At 40.6% G+C, this 19,486-nt stretch overlaps 1 protein-coding gene across 6 annotated transcripts in view; it reads left to right on the top strand.

The window, feature by feature from the left end:
* TP53BP1 (tumor protein p53 binding protein 1) overlaps positions 1-19,486 on the top strand; it is a 94,783-nt gene that overhangs the window by 42,881 nt on the left and 32,416 nt on the right. For 2 of the 6 annotated variants that reach the window (XM_053595696.1, XM_053595695.1), the window contains exons 13-16: positions 12,748-12,867; positions 13,322-13,468; positions 13,644-13,847; positions 16,450-16,507. In XM_053595696.1, the coding sequence (XP_053451671.1) occupies positions 12,748-12,867; positions 13,322-13,468; positions 13,644-13,847; positions 16,450-16,507 (529 nt within the window). Of the gene's footprint in view, positions 1-12,747; positions 12,868-13,317; positions 13,469-13,643; positions 13,848-16,449; positions 16,508-19,486 lie in introns of those variants that run through there. The other 4 variants (XM_053595698.1, XM_053595697.1, XM_053595700.1 and 1 more) reach the window with 3 other exon arrangements.

Here is a 19,486-nt window from a genome sequence, read left to right as displayed (position 1 = left end):
CCTATAGACATCTTAAATCTTTTTTTTTTTTTTTTTGTAGAGACAGAGTCTCACTTTATGGCCCGCGGTAGAGTGCCATGGCGTCACACAGCTCATAGCAACCTCCAACTCCTGGGCTTAAGCGATTCTCTTGCCTCAGCCTCCCAAGTAGCTGGGACTACAGGCGCCCGCCACAACGCCCAGCTATTTTTTGGTTGCAGTTCAGCCGGGGTCAGGCTTGAACCCGCCACCCTCTGTATATGGGGCCGGTGCCTTACCGACTGAGCCACAGGCGCCGCCCGACATCTTAAATCTTAAAGTGGAAAATTCAGGCAGCGCCCATAGCTCAGACGTTACGGTACCGGCCACATACACTGAGGCTGGCAGGTTCGAACCCAGCCCAGGCCAGCTAAAACAACGTCAACTGCAACAACAAAAATAGCCAGGGCTCGGTGCTTGTGGCTCAAGCGGCTAAGGCGCCAGCCACATACACCTGAGCTGGCGAGTTCAAATCCAGACCGGGCTGCCAAACAATGATGTCTGCAACCAAAAAATAGCCGGGCATTATGTGGGCACTTATAAGGTCCCAGCTACTTGGGAGGCGGAGGCAGGAGAATCCCTTGAGCCCAGGAGTTTGAGGTTGCCATGATCTGTGATGCCACGGCACTCTACCCAGGGCAACAGCTTGAGACTCTGTCTCAAAAACAAAACAAAACAAAAAACTGAAAAATACATTAGTCTTTGTTCTTTATCTGTTTTATGAAATTCAGCATAAGGACAGATTTAGTCTCTAAAATATGTATTTTTAGAGCATTATGTATGACATTGGCTGTAAAGAATTCGAACTTCCTAAATACCCATAGGTGTAGTTAATGTAAAAACAAAACAAACTCCAAAACTAAGAAAATAAAAACTTAAGAAAATAAGCTTCCAGGGGTATGGAAATGAGAAAATGGTATTTAGACACAACATTAGGGGTATGGTAATGAGAAAATGGTATTTAGACACAAAATTATATCTGTTAGTGTGAATGACCATATCTTTTGGTTTGTAAAAGTCCCAGTTTATACCTGTTGTCTAGTGTGATTATTACTAGTACTTATTTTTTCCTCAATTTGTTAGATTTTGTATTAAGGATTTTTTTTCTCTTTAGAACAAGAATTGCTAGAGCTAAAAATGAAGTTAAGAGTTATTGGATTCAGTCTGTTCTTTCCAAAGTCATATGGCTAGTTAATGGTTCAGATAGGATAGAACCTTTGTCTCCTGATCCCCACGTGGGTGCTTTCCCCTCCTGTATAATGTAATTTCTCTGATTTTGGTAAAGCACTATCTGAATGACCTAAAATTCTGTGGTATTGAGTATTTTTGTAATTTTATTACATTTAAATATTGTTAATGGGTGGCGCCTGTGGCTCAGTCGGTAAGGCGCCGGCCCCCATATACCGAGGGTGGTGGGTTCAAACCTGGCCCCAGCTGAACTACAACCAAAAAATAGCTGGGCGTTGTGGCGGGCGCCTGTAGTCCCAGCTACTTGGGAGGCTGAGGCAAGAGAATCGCTTAAGCCCAGGAGTTGGAGGTTGCTGTGAGCTGTGTGATGCCGTGGCACTCTACCGAGGGCCATAAAGTGAGACTCTGTCTCTACAAAAAAAGAAAAAAAAAAAAGATAAATATTGTTAATGACCTCTCAGGACTTGTAGATTGTTTTAATATGGTTAGTTAGGAGTGCTTTTTAATTTTCTTAACAGTCTCCCTTTTGTTGAGTGCTGTAGTTCATGTCTATAATCTTGGCAATTTTGGAGGCTGAGGTGGGAGGATCATTAGAGGCCAGGAATGTGGGACCAGCCTAAGCAAAATAGCAAGACCCCCATCCCTACCAAAAAAAAAATTAGCTGGGCCTGGTAGTTTGTGCTTGTAGTCCCAGCTACGAGGCTGAGGCAGGAATATGGCTTGACTCCAGGAGTTTGAGGTTACAGTGAACTATGATGATACCACTGTAGTCCAGACTGTGCAACATAGTGAGACCCTCTGTCCAAAAGAAAAATAAATCGTAAAAATTGTATGTAAAACAAAAAGATTTTAAAACATAGAAATATTAGTTCTGTTCTTTTTTTTTTTTTTTTTTTTTTTTTTGCACTTTTTGGGCAGGGTTTGAACCTGCCACCTCCAGTATATGGGGCTGGTGCCCTACTCCTAGGCACCGTCCTAGTTCTGTTTTTTTTTTTTTTGTAGAGACAGAGTTTCACTTTATTGCCCTCGGTAGAGTGCCGTGGCATCACACAGCTCACAGCAACCTCCAATTCCTGGGCCTAGGCAGTTCTCCTGCCTCAGCCTCCCGAGTAGCTGGGACTACAGGTGCTTGCCACAACTCCCGGCTATTTTTTTGTTGCAGTTTGGCCGGGGCTGGGTTTGAACCCGCCAACCTCGGTATATGGGGCTGGCGCCCTGCTCACTGAGCCACAGGTGCCGCCCAGTTCTGTTCTTTCTTTATTTTTTATTTTTATTTTTTTAATTAATTAATTAATTTATTTTTTGTAGAGACAGAGTCTCACTTTATGGCCCTGGGTAGAGTGCCGTGGCATCACACAGCTCACAGCAACCTCCAACTCCTGGGCTCAAGTGATTCTCTTGCCTCAGTCTCCCAAGTAGCTGGGACTACAGGTGCCCGCCACAATGCCCAGCTATTTTTTTGGTTGCAATTCAGCCGGGGCCGGGTTTGAACGCGCCATCCTCGGTATATGGGGCCGGCGCCTTACTGACTGAGCCACAGGCGCTGCCCTTCCCTATTTTTTATTGTTTTTGAGACAGTTTCACTTTGTTGCCCTCAGAGTGCTATGGCATCATAGCTCACAGCAAGCTCAAACTCTTGGGCTCAAGCAGTCCTATTGCCTCAGCCTCCAGAGTAGCTTGGGACTATAGGTGCCTGGCACAATGCCCTGCTATTTTTAGAGACGAGGATTTGCTGTGGCTCAGTCTGGTCTTGACCTCGTGAGCTCAAGCAATCCATCCATCTAGGCCTCCCAAGTGCTACGATTACAGGCGTGAGCCACCTCATCAGGCCAAGTTCTATTATTTTAATAGTATTCGGAAATTCTTGTTTATACTTTAATTGGCAGAGTAAACTCTTTATTTTGTCATAGATGCTGCTATAGTAAAACATACATTTTGTTAGTATTACTGGCATCCAAATTATTGAAAATTCTGGTAAGATTTTCTGCTTTAAGATTTTAGTTCTTGGCCAAACAACAAAAAGCAATTGAAGACACTGACTGGAAGAACAGTATTTCTGAGAAGTTATAGAAATTAAAATAATTTTAACTGGAAATTAGAACATGAAGGGTTAAAAGTAGTTTTTATCATAGAAGGTCAGTCTAAAATAAAGTTAATTGGGCAGCGCTTGTGGCTCAGTGGGTAGGGTGCTGGCCCCATATACCGAGGGTTGCGGGTTCAAACCTGGTCCCAGCCAAAATGCAACAAAAAAATAGCCAGGCATTGTGGTGAGTGCCTGTTTCCCAGCTACTCGGGAGGCTGAGGCCAGTGAATCACCTAGGCCCAGGAGTTGGAGGTTGCTGTGAGCTGTGTGATGCCACAGCACTCTACCGAGGGCAATAAAGTGAGACTCTGTCTCTACAAAAAAATAAATAAATAAAAAAATAAAATAAAGTAAATCATTCGGAAGAGAATTTCAAAAAACAGAAAAAAATTATACTTAAAATATAGTTGTTTAGTGCTAAACTTTGAGGTTAATTTAAATGATAGTTATCTAAAAAGTAATAGTTTTTCTGTCTGAGAAAGATGAATTGGGTGAGTCCCATTATCCATTAGATTTCTGCATGCTAAAGTTAGATAGGCACTTTTGTTGTGCTTTTTGTTGATAGTTTCATTGGTTCAAAGAAAAGATAGATGCTTAATTATGAAAAACGTTTAAACCATACAGGAAAGTGGAAATTGGGAGTAGAGTTGGGAGTAGGGAGAGGGAGTAAAGGGAGTAAGGGAGAAGAGAAAAGTGTCAGGTAAGAGAAAAAGAGAGAATCACTCTAAATTGGAGACCTTCAAATATTTGTCTATGAAGGGTGCCTCTAAATCTGAAAAAAGCAAATTTAAAAAGATGGTACTTAGAAGCCCAACCATAGAATAAATTTATGGTGGATTGATGATGTGAAAAACCATAGCAAGTTCAATAAGTCTTTGTTTAAACCCGTTAGTGGTCGTCTGTAATAGTTTAATAATGATTAGTGAAACTAGATCTATTTTGGGTTCTAGCTATGTAAGCTTTGTTGGCTTACTTGATGGAATGTCATCCTGATTGGCTATTAATATCAGAGTCTTCCTGGGAGACTGATAGAGAAATTCTTACATTTTTAATTAGATGGCTTTTAACCAATATTAGAGGTGATCAGTTCTTTTGAGAGTAGAAGATGAAAAAATGGGCTTTAAACTATAGCAGAAGGCTGGGGTGGTGGCTTATGCCGTAATCCTAGCACTCTGAGAGGCTGAGGTGAGTAGATTGCCAGAGTGCATGAGTTTGAGACCAGCCTGAGCCTGAGCGAGCAAGACCTTGTCTCTAAAAATAGCTGGACGTTTGGCTGGCACTTGAAGTCCCAGCTACTTGGGAGGCTGAGGCCAGAGGATTGCTTAAGCCCAAGAGTTTGAGGTTCCTGTGAGCTGTGACACCACGGCACTCTACCGAGGGCAACAAAGTGAGACTCTGTCTCAAAAAAAAAAAAAAAAGAAAAGAAACTATAGCAGAGAATTAGGAGAGATCCTGACATTAAGAGTTTTAAATATTTCTTTGTGCTAATGAATTCTCTAAAGTCCTTAAGGATAAACTCTCTACTTAGGTATTTTGACAGTTGGTATTAAGTTTGCTCTTGTTTCTTCATTCATATCCTCCTCTGGCTGGTATGTTAACATGCAACAGGATAGCCCATGATAGTCTGGGAAAACAAGATGAGATAATTTAAATAATGTAGGAGGGCTAAATGTTAGAGAAAAAAATGAATATGCGGAAAATTCAGTAAACTTAAAAGGATATAATATTCCAGTAAATGTATTTGGCAGGATTTCGTGATAATTTGACTAGATTGGTGGTGTTTTTCAGACGAATGAACAAAAGCAGAGAAATGAGAAAGCATTTTGAAGACATTGAACAGAGGCCTTATGAACTTGAATAATTAAAGACTGAAAATGTGGGCTGCTGCTAGTTAGGAATTTGTCTTCTAGTGGAAACGTTGAAGTTTTCTGACTAGGAGCTAACATATTCAAAGCCATGTTTTCTAGGAAGCCTCCTTTGGTTGCAGTGTGCAGAAAAAAATGGGGGTTGGAGAGAGAGACTTCAGTCAGAGAAAGCAATTGGTAGGCTGTTCTAATAATCCAGGAATGATACCTCATTCCTTGAAGACAAGGTGAAGGATGGTTCCTGTCAAGATAGCAGTGCAGGTGGTCTTTCATTCTTGATTGTTCCAGGCATGGAAATTCTATAAAATATATCTTTGGAATTATATGAGGCTTTGTGAGTTTTTTTTGTTTTTGTGTTTTAGTTTCTATATCTCTTCTAAATTAGCCTTAAGAACTTGCTTTATGGCCAGGTGCAATGGCTCATGCCTGCAGTCCTAGCACTCCAAGAAGCCAAGGTGGGAGGATTGCTTGAACTCAGGAATTTGAGAGTGGCCTGAGCCAGAAGGAAGACCCCATCTCTACTAAAAACCCAAAAACTAGTTGGGTGTCCTGGTGGCCTTCTGTAGTCCCAGCTACTCAGGAGGCTGAGGCAGGAAGATGACTTGAGCCCAGGAGTTTGAGCTATAATGACACGATTGCACTCTACTTGGGGTGACAGAGTGAGATTTCCCCCCCTCCCCTCCAAAAGAACTTGCTTTATAAGGAGCTTAAGAAGAATGAGTTCTTGTCTACCTGACTCTTTCTCTTCTTTCTCTAACCATGGTGGAAGTCTTTACCATTTGGATGTGATATTGACATTTTTCATACATACTCTTTGTAGGGGTGTCTAACCTTTTGGCTTCTCTGGGCCACATTAGAAGAAGAAAAGTTGTATTGGGCCATACATTAAATACACTAAGGAAAGCTGATGAGCATAAAAAAAAAAGTCCCTGCATAATTTTTGCAATATTCACCACCAGCAAAAAATCCTCACGTAATAATCCTAATTATTCAATGGCCCATTCAGAGAGTGTTTTGAAATCATTGAGCAGGTCCCAAGTTTGGGATCACTTAGAGAATGAATATATCTAAGTAATAAAATGTCTTTTAAAAAATATTTTTATTTTATTTTTATTTTTATTTTTTATTTTTTTGTAGAGACAGAGTCTCACTGTACCGCCCTTGGTAGAGTGCCGTGGCGTCACACGGCTCACAGCAACCTCTAAGTCTTGGGCTTACGCGATTCTCTTGCCTCAGCTTCCCGAGCAGCTGGGACTACAGGCGCCTGCCACAATGCCCAGCTATTTTTTGGTTGCAGTTTGGCCGGGGCTGGGTTTGAACCCACCACCCTCGGTATATGGGGCCGGCGCCCTACTCACTGAGCCACAGGCGCCGCCCTAAAAAATATTTTTTATTGGCTCGGCGCCTGTGGCTCAAGCAGCTAAGGCTCCAGCCACATACACCTGAGCTGGCGGGTTCGAATCCAGCCCAGGCCCGCCAAACAACAATGATGGCTGCAACCAAAAAATAGCCGGGTGTTGTGGCGGGCGCCTGTAGTCCCAGCTACTTGGGAGGCGGAGACAGGAGACTCGCTTGAGCCCAGGAGTTGGAGGTTGCTATGAGCTGTGATGCCACAGCACTCTACCCAGGGCAAGAGCTTGAGTCTCTGTCTCAAAAAGAAAAAAAAAAAAAAAAAATATATATATATATATATATATATATTTTATTATAAAAGTAAGAGAAAAAGTAGGCAGCATAAAACTTGTAGGGTATTTGACATTGTATTTGAGAAACTTAATGCATCAATATTTAGTTTGATGGAAGTAGTTGTAATTCTTAGTTCTCAAGGTGCTCATCAGATATTTTTGGTTCTAATTTTATTTATTTATTTTTTTTGAGACAGAGTCTCACTGTGTCGCTCTTGGTAGAGTGCTGTAGCATCATAGCTCACAGCAACCTCAAACTCTTGGGCTTAAGCGATTCTCTTGCCTCAGCCTCCCAAGTAGCTGGGACTACAGGCGCCCGCCATAACACCTGGCTATTTTTTCTTTTCTTTTCTTTTTTTTTTATTGTTGGGGATTCATTGAGGGTACAATAAGCCAGGTTACACTGATTGCAATTGTTAGGTAAGTCCCTCTTGCCTGGCTATTTTTTCTGTGTTTTGTTACAGTTGCCATTGTTGTTTAGCTGGCTTGGGCCGGGTTTGAACCTGCCACCCTCAGTGTATGTGGCTGTCTCTGTAAGCACTGTGCTATGCGCACCGAATCAAATGCACAGTTTTTTTTTTTTTTTTTTTTTTTAGAGACAGAGTCTCACTGTACCGCCCTCGGGTAGAGTGCCGTGGCGTCACACGGCTCACAGCAACCTCTAACTCTTGGGCTTACGCGATTCTCTTGCCTCAGCCTCCCGAGTAGCTGGGACTACAGGCGCCCGCCACAACGCCCGGCTATTTTTTTTGTTGTTGTTGTTGCAGTTTGGCCAGGGCCGGGTTTGAACCCGCCACCCTCGGCATATGGGGCCGGCGCCCTACTCACTGAGCCACAGGCGCCGCCCAGTTTTGTTATTTTGTTTTTTTGAGATAGAATCCCAAGCTGTTGCCCTGGGTAGAGTGCCGTGGTGTCAGCTTACAGCAACCTCAAACTCTTGGGCTTAAGCAATTCTCTTGCCTCAGCCTCCCAGACTACAGGTGCCTGCCACAATACCCCTTATTTTTTGGTTGTAGTTGTCATTGTTGTCTGGCAGGTCTGGGCGGGATTCGAACCTGCCAGCTCTGGTATATGTGGCCAGCGCCCTAACTGCTGAGCTACAGGTGCCGAGCCTCTAATTTTACTCTTAATGTGCTTCATTCTTGAAAACGGTTGCTCACAAAGGTGGGTGCTGCCAAAAAGTGTTGACATGAATAAGGTGTGATTGTGAAGTGAGGGATATTTATCTCTGGGAAAAGTGCACCTATAAAAATGCATGTAGAGACACAATCAAATTTTTCTTTAAGTTGAATATCAGATTGCAGCTTTGTGTATTCCATTTGAAAATTGGCCAATTTTGTTTCAACTGAAAATGTAGTTACGAAGCACCAAAATATTAATTATTTTACTGGAAATTGTGAAATCTGTTTTCCAGTTCTTCTGTTGAATCAAAAAGCAAGTCTGCATATTTTTTACTGTTTACATGACCATTTAGCCAATGTGTCGAAATGCATAAAATTGCTTGCCTTAATTTGAGCTTGCCATAATTTCAGTTTTATATGGAATGCTGTTACTTTTTGAAACATTATATTGATAAGTTGGTTTTCAGCTTGAAGGTACATGTTTAACTCATTTAAACTAAATCCACTAAAAATGCTAAATCTGTAAGCCAGTTTTCATCCTCAAGTTCTGGCACAAATTTAGTTTTTGATACCAGAAACAACTTGCTAATATGTTGCAAATCATAAATTCTTTTCCAACATTTGGCCTCAACTTATCCTTCTACTTCTGAAAAATAAATGATATCACCATGGTTAGCATCAATACTTATAAGGAATTCCTGGAATTGCCAATGAAATTCATAGTCTTGACAATTTGTATGATGTTACCAATTTTTAAAGCTTTTGCACATAAATTTTCTTGATATACTACGCAATTTCATGAAACATGAATTTTGGGTCGCAATTGTATCATCATCTCTTGATTTTATGAGTCCCTCTCTTTTACCTACTAACCATCACCAGAGCACCCTCAGTAGCTACGCCAGATAATGTTGACAATGGACAAAAGCATCTTTTTTTTGTGGTTTTTGGCCAGGGCTGGGTTTGAACCCACCACCTCTGGCATATGGGACCGGCGCCCTACTCCTTGAGTCACAGGCACCGCCCAAAGAAAAGCATCTTAACACAGCAGTTCTCAACCTGTGGGTCAGACCCCTTTGGGGGTCGAACGACCCTTTCACAGGGGTCGCCTAAGACCATCCTGCATATCAGATATTTACATTACGATTCATAACAGTAGCACAATTACATTTATGAAGTTGCAACGAAAATAATTTTATGGTTGGGGGTCACCACAACATGAGGAACTGTATTAAAGGGTTGCAGCATTAGGAAGATTGAGAACCACTGCCTTAACATATTTTTACTGCTTCGTAGAAATGTCTTTATTTAGTTGTGTCTTTTAAAGGCACTAAAGAAGCCATTTCTTCAGTGACATTATATTCGTCATCAGTACCTCTAATAAATATGGCAAATTTCACCATATTTGTAGCATCAGTGCTGTCATCCATCTCCAAAGCATAAAATTTAAAATTATCAACTTCTTTTGATAGATTTTCCAGTTTCTTCAGTTTGCCTGGCTATAGTGTAGTGAGACTAATTGATTTTAGAAGTATCCCCCCCACTTTTTAGGGAAAATTATATTTATCATGTTTTCCATACATTACTTAATAAACTCAATAGCAGTAAATGGTTTTGATTTTTTTTTCTGTTAAATTTGCTACCACGTAACTACTTTGTTACAATGAAACCATCTGAGTTGGAATTTTTTTCTTTCTTTCTTTTTTTTTTTTTTGAGACAAAGTGTTGTACCTCACAGGAAACTCAAACTCTTGGGCTCAAGTGATCCTCTTGCCTTAGTGTTTCTTTTCTCTTTTTTTTTTTTTAGTAGAGACAGGGTCTCACTCTTCCTCAGGCAGGTCTCAAACTGAGTCCAAGTGACCTGCCTTGGCCTCCCAGAGCTCTACGATTGCAGGTTTGAACCACTGCGCCTGGCACTGAGTTGTAACTTTAAATAAATATTTTTGTTGAGGAGACAAGCTTTTTTCAGTACCTTTGTTTTGTCTGTACTACACATTTCTTCACACTCATCAAAATAGGGAGCAAGTTTTTGTATATAACATCTTTTCAAATTATACTCTTGGATAACTTACACAAATACCCTACAAATTAAGCAGAATGCTTCATTATTTACCCTGACAAAAAAGTAGTCATCTATCTATTTTTCATTGACCAATCTTCCTTCATCTGTAATTTTTCTTTTGGGGGGTTCTGTTCTCTTTTAAGACATTGTGGAAACCATGCTGGAATTAAAAAATAATAGATAAGAGACTATACTTTTTTTTTTTTCTTGAGACGAGTCTATGTTGCCCTCGGTAGAACACTGTGGCATCACGGCTCATAGCAACCTCTAGCTCTTGGGCTCAGGCGATTCTCTTGCCTCAGCCTCCTGAGTAGCTGGAACTACAGACGCCCGCCACAATGCCCAGCTATTTTTTGTTGCAGTTTGGCCACGCCAAACTCGGTATATGGGGCTGGTGCACTGAGCCACAGGCGCTGCCAGGGAGACAGATTATAAAGCATGTTTGGGAGATGGGGGATGTGTGAGGTGCCAGGAGGTGTGAAAGTACCCTTAATAACCAAATAAGAATGCTTATCTGACTTCTAAATAATGTTAAACACCTAAAATTTTAATGGTATTTTGAGGTAGTATTGATCATCACTGCCTCACCAAGTTACCCTGAGTACATGTAATGTTTGATGGTGTCAATTAACTGTGCTTGGAAGATAACATACTTGGAAGCCGAACACCACTGTAGAACTGAAGTCATGCATGTGTGTAAATATAGCAAGAACATACATATTATTATTTTATGTGACATTGCAACACAATGTTGCAGTCTACAAAGTTAATGCTTAAAAACTCTGCAATCAAGTTCCACCAAAAAATCACAAGAAAATCTCATAATAGTCTTTTTTTTTTTTTTTTTTTAAAGCTAAAGTGCCATGGTAGCTCATAGCAACCTCAAACTCTTGGGTTCAGGCAGTCTTCCTGCCTCAGCCTCCGGAGTAGCTGGGACTACAGCTTTCTCTTACAGCCACAAACGCAGCTAATTTTTTTCTGTTTTTAGTAGTGATGGGGTCTGTCTTTGCTTAGGCTGGTCTTGAACTTGTGACCTCACTTGATCCTCCTGCCTTGGTCTCCCAGAGGGTTAGAATTACAAGTGTGAGCCACCATGCCCAGCCAAAAATATCTCATGCTATTTTAAGTAAGTTTATGATTTTGTTTTGGACCAAGTTCAGAGCCATCCTGAGTGGTGGGTTAGGTACCCTTGCTTTATAGTTTCTCCTCTTCTTTTTCTTTCTTTCTTTCTTTTTTTTTTTTTTTTCTAATTAAAAGACAGTTTCTCAATTGCTCTGTAGAGTGCAGTGACATAATAGTAGCTCATTGCTGCAACTTCTGGGCATGTCATCGTCTTGCCTCAGCCTCCTGAGTAGCTGGGACTCCATGTGTGAACCACGGCACCTAGCTTATTTTTCTATGTTCAGTAGAGAAGGGGGTCTCACTCTTGCTCAAGCTGGTTATAAACTCCTGAGCTCAGGAGATCTTCTCACCTTGGTCTCCCAGAGTGCTGGGATTACTGGTGTGAGTCACCATTCCTGAACTCTTTCTTTATGGTTTCTTTAGCTGAGCTTATGAACCTTCATCCTTTATTTCTGCAGATCATTTCATTTTCTATTTTCATACCCTCAGGTTACTAATTTATTTTCTGTTACATATAGATAAAAGAGATTTTTTGTTGTTGATTTGTGATTTTGAAGAAGAAAGGTATCAGGGTGTTTGATATTAAAGGAATAAAGGATAGAAGTGAAGTGGAAAAAGGTGAAAGAAGCAAAGAATGCCTTGCACTGTGGCATGTGCCCATAGTCTGAGCTATCTGGGAGGCTGAGGCAGGAGGATTGTTTGAGTGATCCTACAGGAGTTCTGGGCTGTGGTGTACTCTATGGGTATCCATACCAGGTTTAGCAGTAATATGGTGAACTCCCAGGAGTAAGAGACCACCAGGTTGCCTGACGAGGAGTGAACCTACCCACGTTGGAAATAGAGAAGGTCTAAACTCCCAGGGGGATCACAACTGTGAATAGCCACTGCTTTCTAGCCTAGACCTTGTCCCTTGGAGAGAGAGAGAGACGCGAACTATTTTCACAAGTAGTTTTGACTCATTGTACTAGATTATAGTTATTTTGAGCCATCCCAGGAAAGAATAAATTATCATATATATATAGATTAGGTTTAATAGGACATTCTGGCATGATTCTTATTTTTGTCTAAATGTACCATTTTATTAAAAGAGATAAAAAACTTAGGAAATCAGAAAATGTGATTTTTGGGAGTTTGCTAACTCTGCTTAGCAGAAATCCGGAACTTAGACTGAAGTTAAAAAGTAGTTTTGTGTCTTGGCAAATGTTTTATGTTTATAATAATTTAATAACAGCTAACTGAAATGTGTACACTGTGGTACTCACATATGTGGTGTTTGCTATTGTGCAGAGAGTTATGTGCATTACCTTTTTTGGCATATAGTAAATGCTAGTCTATACTGCTAAGCCATGAAACCCTTAGATTTCTACTTTAGAACTACTGAGTGTTTTGAAGTCCTTTGGCTCATGAGATCCTTTGTCACTGCTTTTAGTAGATTGTAAATTATAAATATTAACGTCACACTTTTCTTTGGAGAAGCCTACAACTGCTAACACTCCTCAAATGAACTCCTTGAGTTAGAATTGCACAAAATTACATTGGTTTGTGTTTATCATTGTTTTGTTTTGTTTTGTTTTGTTTTCTTTTTCTTTTTTTTTTTTTTCAGAAACCCCATTTCATTTCACTTTGCCTAAAGAAGGTGATATTATCCCACCATTGACTGGTGCTACCCCACCTCTTATTGGGCACCTAAAATTGGAGCCCAAGAGACACAGTACTCCTATTGGTGAGTGAATAAAATGTAATGATATTTAAGGTAGCATTTTTGAGATATCATTCTTTACATAAGTGATATTTTTAGATCCGAGGAGTTGGGCCTAACTGATAAGGTTGATTTTTGTTTTAGGAAGAATAGGGCTCTGGTGTTTGATTCTATGATTTACTAGTGGGAAATGAGGGATGATGAGAAGAAGTAAGGAAAAGGGTAGAGGGAAGGAAGAAAGAGAATATTTATAAGGATTTTATCATGTAACTGATACATGCAAGGCAGTGAAATCTCAGTGCTAAGTGGTGGAGAGCTGTTTTAAGAGATAGGATTAGGAAGTAGAGTGAAGTAGTATTTACTCAGTACCCTGGCTAATTAATCAGTCTGCTGCTTGACAGGACAAGAAAACTTAGGTTCTCCTTCCCTGAAGCAGCCAGCAGTCTTCTACATTAACCTATTTGTTTTCTCTAGTCAGTGCTGGGAGGTAACAGTCATGCCGTCTGGAGTCTCCTGCTACCTATGCCTGATGCTGGCAGATGTGGGTTGGCTGAGGGCTCATGCAGCATCCTTTGTCCAGATGCAGAAGTGGAACTGAATCCTGTTGCTCCTCTTAAGACCAGGTGTCAGTACTAGTTCGTAGTTGTTGATACTTATGACAGGATCTATCCTAGGAAGAACCCCTTTCAGTTCTGCAGAGCTATGGAGCCAAACAGGCAAATTGATGACCTTGAATTACTTTACTTCATGTTTGTATTTTAGCGTTCTTTCTTTCTTCCTCCCTGCCTTGCTTCTTTTAGGTATTAACAACTATCCAGAGAGCACTATAGCAGCCAGTGATGTCATGTCTGAAAGCATGGTGGAGACCAATGATCCCATACTTGGGAGTGAAAAAGGAGATTCTGGGGCTGCCCCAGAAATGGATGATAAGTTGTGTCTAAGAATGAAACTGGTTAGTCCTGAGACTGAGGCAAGTGAAGAGTCTTTGCAGTTTAGCCTGGAAAGTAAGTTTATTTTATGTTAATCTTGGGTAATTAGTAGCTCCAAATCATCTGGAACATGTTGATTAATACTTTTATAATTATAAATGCATTTGTAAAGTCTTATTCCTATATAGATTTAATTCTTTGCTTTTGGCTAGTCCCTGTCATATTTCTGAAGGTGCTCCATTTTAAAGTTTCTATGATGCTGCTAGTATTTCTGTATTAAACCTATGTCTATCTAAAGTAATTGGTTTTCATATTCAGACAGAGTTCAGTAGAGGGTGAAAAACTTAGGATTGTGGGTCCACTTAGATTTATGTTGACTCTTTCTCACATAAATTGCTTGTTAACATGGCTGGAATACAATGATGATAACAACAGAGTGACTGCAAAGTAGGGATCAGATTCTGAAAGGCCCTTTACATCATTCTGAGAAGCTGAAGAATTTTACTCAGGGGAGTGATATCATTTTGAAACCTTCAGCTGAGTATTTCAAAACTTTTTTCCTTTGTGCATAATGGTTCTGTTCCTTGCATTGCCTATTTCTTCTTCTGCGTGGCAAACTCCTACTCAGTCTTTTTTTTTTTTTTAATTTGAGACAGAGTCTTGCTGTGGCATCAGCCTAGCTCATAGCAGTTTCAAACTCCTGGGCTCAAACTATCCTCCTGCCTCACCTTACTGAGTAGCTGGGACTATAGGTGCATACCATCACACCTGGTTAATCTTTGCCATTTTAAATAGAGGCAAGGTTTCATTCTTGTTCAGGCTGGCTAGAACTTCTGAGTTCAAGAGGTCCTCCCACTGTGCTTCCCAGAGTGCTAGAATTACTGGTGTGAACCACCATGTCTGGTGGAAGTTATGTCATTGGTAATGTGGTTGGAGATTGGGGGATGAATTTGAGAGGCGAATAGAATAGACAGGATCATGAGGCCAGTTGAATATGGAAGTAGGGTGAGGAAAAAAGTATAGAAAAACTCTTTACATATACTGTATCATCTCATTCTCCTAAGAATGCTCCAAAGTACTATCTGTATTTCTATTTTATTGATGTTAAGACATACTAAGAGCATTTTTTTTTTTTTTTGAGACAGAGTCTTATTTTGTTGCCCTTGGTAGAGTGCCATGGCATCATAGCTAACAGCAATCTCAAACTCTTGGGCTTGAGCGATTCTCTTGCCTCAGCCTCCCAAGTAGCTGGGACTATAGGTGCCTACCACAACGCCTGGCTGTTTTTTGTTGCAGTTGCCATTGTTGTTTTAGCCGGCCCAGGCTGGGTTCGAACCAGTGTTGGGTTTATGTGGCTGGCACAAACCACTATGCTACGGGTGCTGAGTCTGTTTTAAAAATTTTTATAACGCTAATCTTTATTTTGTATTTTCTTATTGTGTGTGTATATATATATTTTTTACTTGTTTGGAAAGAGAGGAATTTGGATTCAGAAGTCTGACATTTTAAAATGTTATTGCTCAGTAATTCTTTTGTATTTCTGGTGAAATTGATTAAATTGTCTTTTATATAGGAAGTTTGAAAGGAAATTAATTGATGGAAGTGAGATAATCTTGTACTATTAAATTGCAAGAAGCTGAGCATGGTGGCTCACACTTGTAATCCTAGCATTTTGTGAACCCAAAGTTGGAGGATTGCTTGAGGCAAGAGGAAAGATTAGCCTGAGCAACATAGTGAGACCCTATCCCTGTTTAAAAAAAAAACAAAACAGAAAAATTAGCTGGGTGTGGTGGCATATGCCTTTAGTCTCAGATACTGGGGAGGCTGAGGCAGGAGGATAGCTGGAGCCCAGGAGTTGGAAGATGCAGTGAGATATGATGAATAAGGATACCATACTATACCCCAGACAGCAGACTGAAATCATGTCTCGGCAATAACAACAACAAAAAAAACCCAAGAAATACTATTAGTCTTAATTGTATGTTGCAGATACTAGTAGAGCAGGGTGAAGGTTTTGTTTTTTTTTGTATTGCTGGGGATTCATTGAGGGTACAATAAGCCAGGTTACACTGATTGCAATTGTTAGGTAAAGTCCTTCTTGCAATCGTGTCTTGCCCCCATAAAGTGTGACACACACCAAGGCCCCACCCCTCTCCCACCGTCCCTCTTTCTGCCCCCCCCATAACCTTGATTGTCATTAATTGTCCTCATATCAAAATTGAGTACATAGGATTCATGCTTCTCCATTCTTGTGATGCTTTACTAAGAATAATGTCTTCCACTTCCATCCAGGTTAATACGAAGGATGTAAAGTCTCCATTTTTTTTAATAGCTGAATAGTATTCCATGGTATACATATACCACAGCTTCTTAATCCATTCCTGGGTTGGTGGGCATTTAGGCTGTTTCCACATTTTGGCGATTGTAAATTGAGCTGCAATAAACAGTCTAGTACAAGTGTCCTTATGATAAAAGGATTTTTTTCCTTCTGGGTAGATGCCCAGTAATGGGATTGCAGGATCAAATGAGAGGTCTAGCTTGAGTGCTTTGAGGTTTCTCCATACTTCCTTCCAGAAAGGTTGTACTAGTTTGCAGTCCCAGGGTGAAGGTTTTTAAGTGCGACACTCACTGAATTCTGTTTCTTTTTCCTTTCTTTTCTTGATTTGTTTTTATTCAGAGCCTGCAACTGGTGAAAGAAAAAATGGATCTACTGCTGTTGCTGAGGCTGTTGCCAGGTAACCAGAGGTGGTTCCTATTTAGAATTTAATACAAAGCTGCTGGTAATAAGGGGAGGATGATTTTTGTCAGCAGAAATGAAACATCAGCATAAAGGATTTAACAATATATTGTATTGATCATAGGCTTATTAATACTTTTCAAGTGTAATAGTTACTATATTTAGAACTAAGACAATTAAAGATCCTTCCTCTTTGTTCGGCACCTGTGGCTCAAGCTATTAAGGCGCGAGCCACATATACCTGAGTTGGTGGGTTTGAATCCAGCCCAGGCTGCCAAACAAGAACCAAAAAAATAGCTGGGCGTTGTGATGGGCACCTGTAGTCCCAGCTTCTTGGGAGGTGGAGGCAGGAGAATCGTGTGAGCCCAGGAGTTGGAGGTTGCTGTGAGCTGTGATGCCACAGCACTCTACCCAGGGCGACAGCTTGAGACTCTGTCTCAAAAAAAAAAGATCTTTTCTCTTGTTCATGTGAGAGTGCCCTTTTTTCTTTTTTTTATTGATGAGACTGAGATTGTTTTTGCTATTGGGAAGGAGAAAGAGGGCTTAACAGGAGTCTTTAACAGACCTTTTTTCTTCTGCAATCCCATACTCAGCACAGCCTCAGGCCATTTTCCCTTCTGCCTGCCAAATTACTATGTTGAGGTGTTATTTTTGCTTTGTCATGAATGCTGTAATGCTTTGAGAATGAGTATGCCCCCTTCTGAGGTTTTGGTGGTTAAACTTTGCCATCTGGTGGCTGTGAGAATTTGTGTCTGGCATGAGTCATCCAGCATGAAAATACTGGAAGCAGTTGGTGTACTATACGTGAAAATTCTTAAATCAGAGGCTAGGTAGGTACTGTAAATAAAGCAGTGCAATACTGCCTAGATGTGGAGGACAGTGGACAATTGAAAGGGTCATCAACTGAATGTCCCTTTTAAAAGAGTGTACTCCATTCAACTCTAGCCAGTAGTTGCCATTTGAAAATGCAAACTTATTGTTACCAAATCTTTAAGTTGTTAAAGAGAAACCTGGACCTTTTTTTTGAGACAGAGTCTCACTATGTCACCCCCGGTAGAGTGCTGTGGCATCACAGCTCACAGCAACCTCAAACTCTTGGGCTTAAGCAATTCTCTTGCCACAGCCTCCCAAGTAGCTGTGACTACCCGCGCCTGCCACAACGCCCAGCTATGTTTTGTTGCAGTTGTGGTTTGTTTAGCAGGCCTGGGCCAGGCTTGAACCCGCCAGCTTCCGTGTACGTGGCTAGTGCCCTACTCACTGAGCTACGGGTGCCGAGTCAGAAACCTGGATTTTTAAAAGTAAAACAGATCTGGGGAATAAATTGACCTCCAGTGGTGAGTTTCTGATGCCTTTCAAAAATTTTTTGATTTGTTGTTGGCCGTGTCTTAGAGAGATTAGCGTGGGTCTCTGGGCTCTTGCATATTTATTCTGAAAGATGAGTACCTTTGAATCTTTGAGTTGAAGACCCTTCGATGACCCTTTAATGATATTACAAGTCTTACAAGGAGAAGAAGGTGGAGTTTGCCTCTGATCTCTTTGTTTTTAACAGAAATGTCTGCCTGCACAAGTTATTATTAGTCTGTACATGTGCACATTAAGAGGGAACAGCGTATGCTATGGAAGCTTCCTGAGCCCTTAGGGTGGAATTTTGGGAGGAAAAAATAAAGGAAAAACTGAAGCAGAGGGTTAGATTGGTAGGTCATAGAATGGGATGAAATTCATTGGTATTATGTGAAGTAAATTTTGTATATAAGAATCTAGATTTAGGGCCGTGCCTGTGGCTCGGTAGGTAGGGCGCTGGCCCCATATACCAAGAGTAGCGGGTTTGAACCTGGCCCTGGCCAAACTGCAATAAAAAAATAGCCGGGGGTTGTGGCGGGCGCCTGTAGTCCCAGCTACTCAGGAGGCTTAGGCAAGAGAATTGCCTAAGCCCAAGAGCTGGAGGTTGCTGTGAACTGTGATGCCACGGAACTCTACCAAGGGCGACAAAGTGAGACTCTGTCTCTAAAAAAAAAAAAACTAGATGAAAATTTTTTTAGATTTTATTTTTTGTAACAGTCTTAAACTAGAGAGAGTTTTTTTAAAAATTGACTATTTTATTATTGGGTTTACCATAAGACATCATTTAAGCTATGTTAGAATATTATAAATGGTCATTGCTTTGTCTGCATTTAGGTGAAACTTTTGAGTGTTACCTGTACTGGACTCTGTTGGGATACTTTCTGTCATCTTCCATTTTACTATGGCAGATTTCAGGCATATACGAAAATAGAGGAGTATAGTGGATTTATTTATTTATCACCCAGTTTAATAATTATCTTCTCATGGCCAATCTTTTTTTTCTTTTTTTTATAGGTAGTATCCCTAAATTCCATTTTCATAAATAAGATGGTGATCTTTGAACTTGATGCTATTAGGTAGATTATTTTTTTCCTTTTTTTTTTTTTTTTTGAGACAGAGTCTTGCTTTGTTGGCTCAAGTAGAGTGCTGTGGTGTCATATAGCTCACAGAAACCTCAGACTCTTGGGCTCAAGCAGTTCTCTTGCCTCCTGAGTAGCTGGGATTACAGGTGCCTGCCACAATGCCCAGCTGATTTTAGAGATGAGGTCTTGCTCTAGCTCAGGCTGGTCTCGAACTTGTAAGCTCAGAGGCAATTCACCTGCCTTGGTGTTCCAGAGTGCTGGGATTACAGGCGTGAGCCTCTGAGCCCAGCCTTCATGGCCAGTCTTGATTCATTTATAGATAACTACCAGTACCACTCTCCCCCCTAAATTATTTTGAAGATAAGTCTGACATTATATCATTTTATCTGTAAATACTTCAATGCTGTATCTAAAATTGTTCTTAATTTAATTAACCATGTTACTGTTATACCTTAGAAAATTGACAGTGGGTTCTTAATATCATCAAACGTTGAGTTTTGTTTAGATTTTTCTGATTGCCTCACATTTTTTTCAGTTTGTTTGAATCAAGATCT

This window comes from Nycticebus coucang, chromosome 6 (assembly GCF_027406575.1).
Source record: "Nycticebus coucang isolate mNycCou1 chromosome 6, mNycCou1.pri, whole genome shotgun sequence".
Lineage (NCBI taxonomy): Eukaryota > Metazoa > Chordata > Mammalia > Primates > Lorisidae > Nycticebus > Nycticebus coucang.
This window is presented reverse-complemented; position numbering and strand designations above follow the sequence as displayed.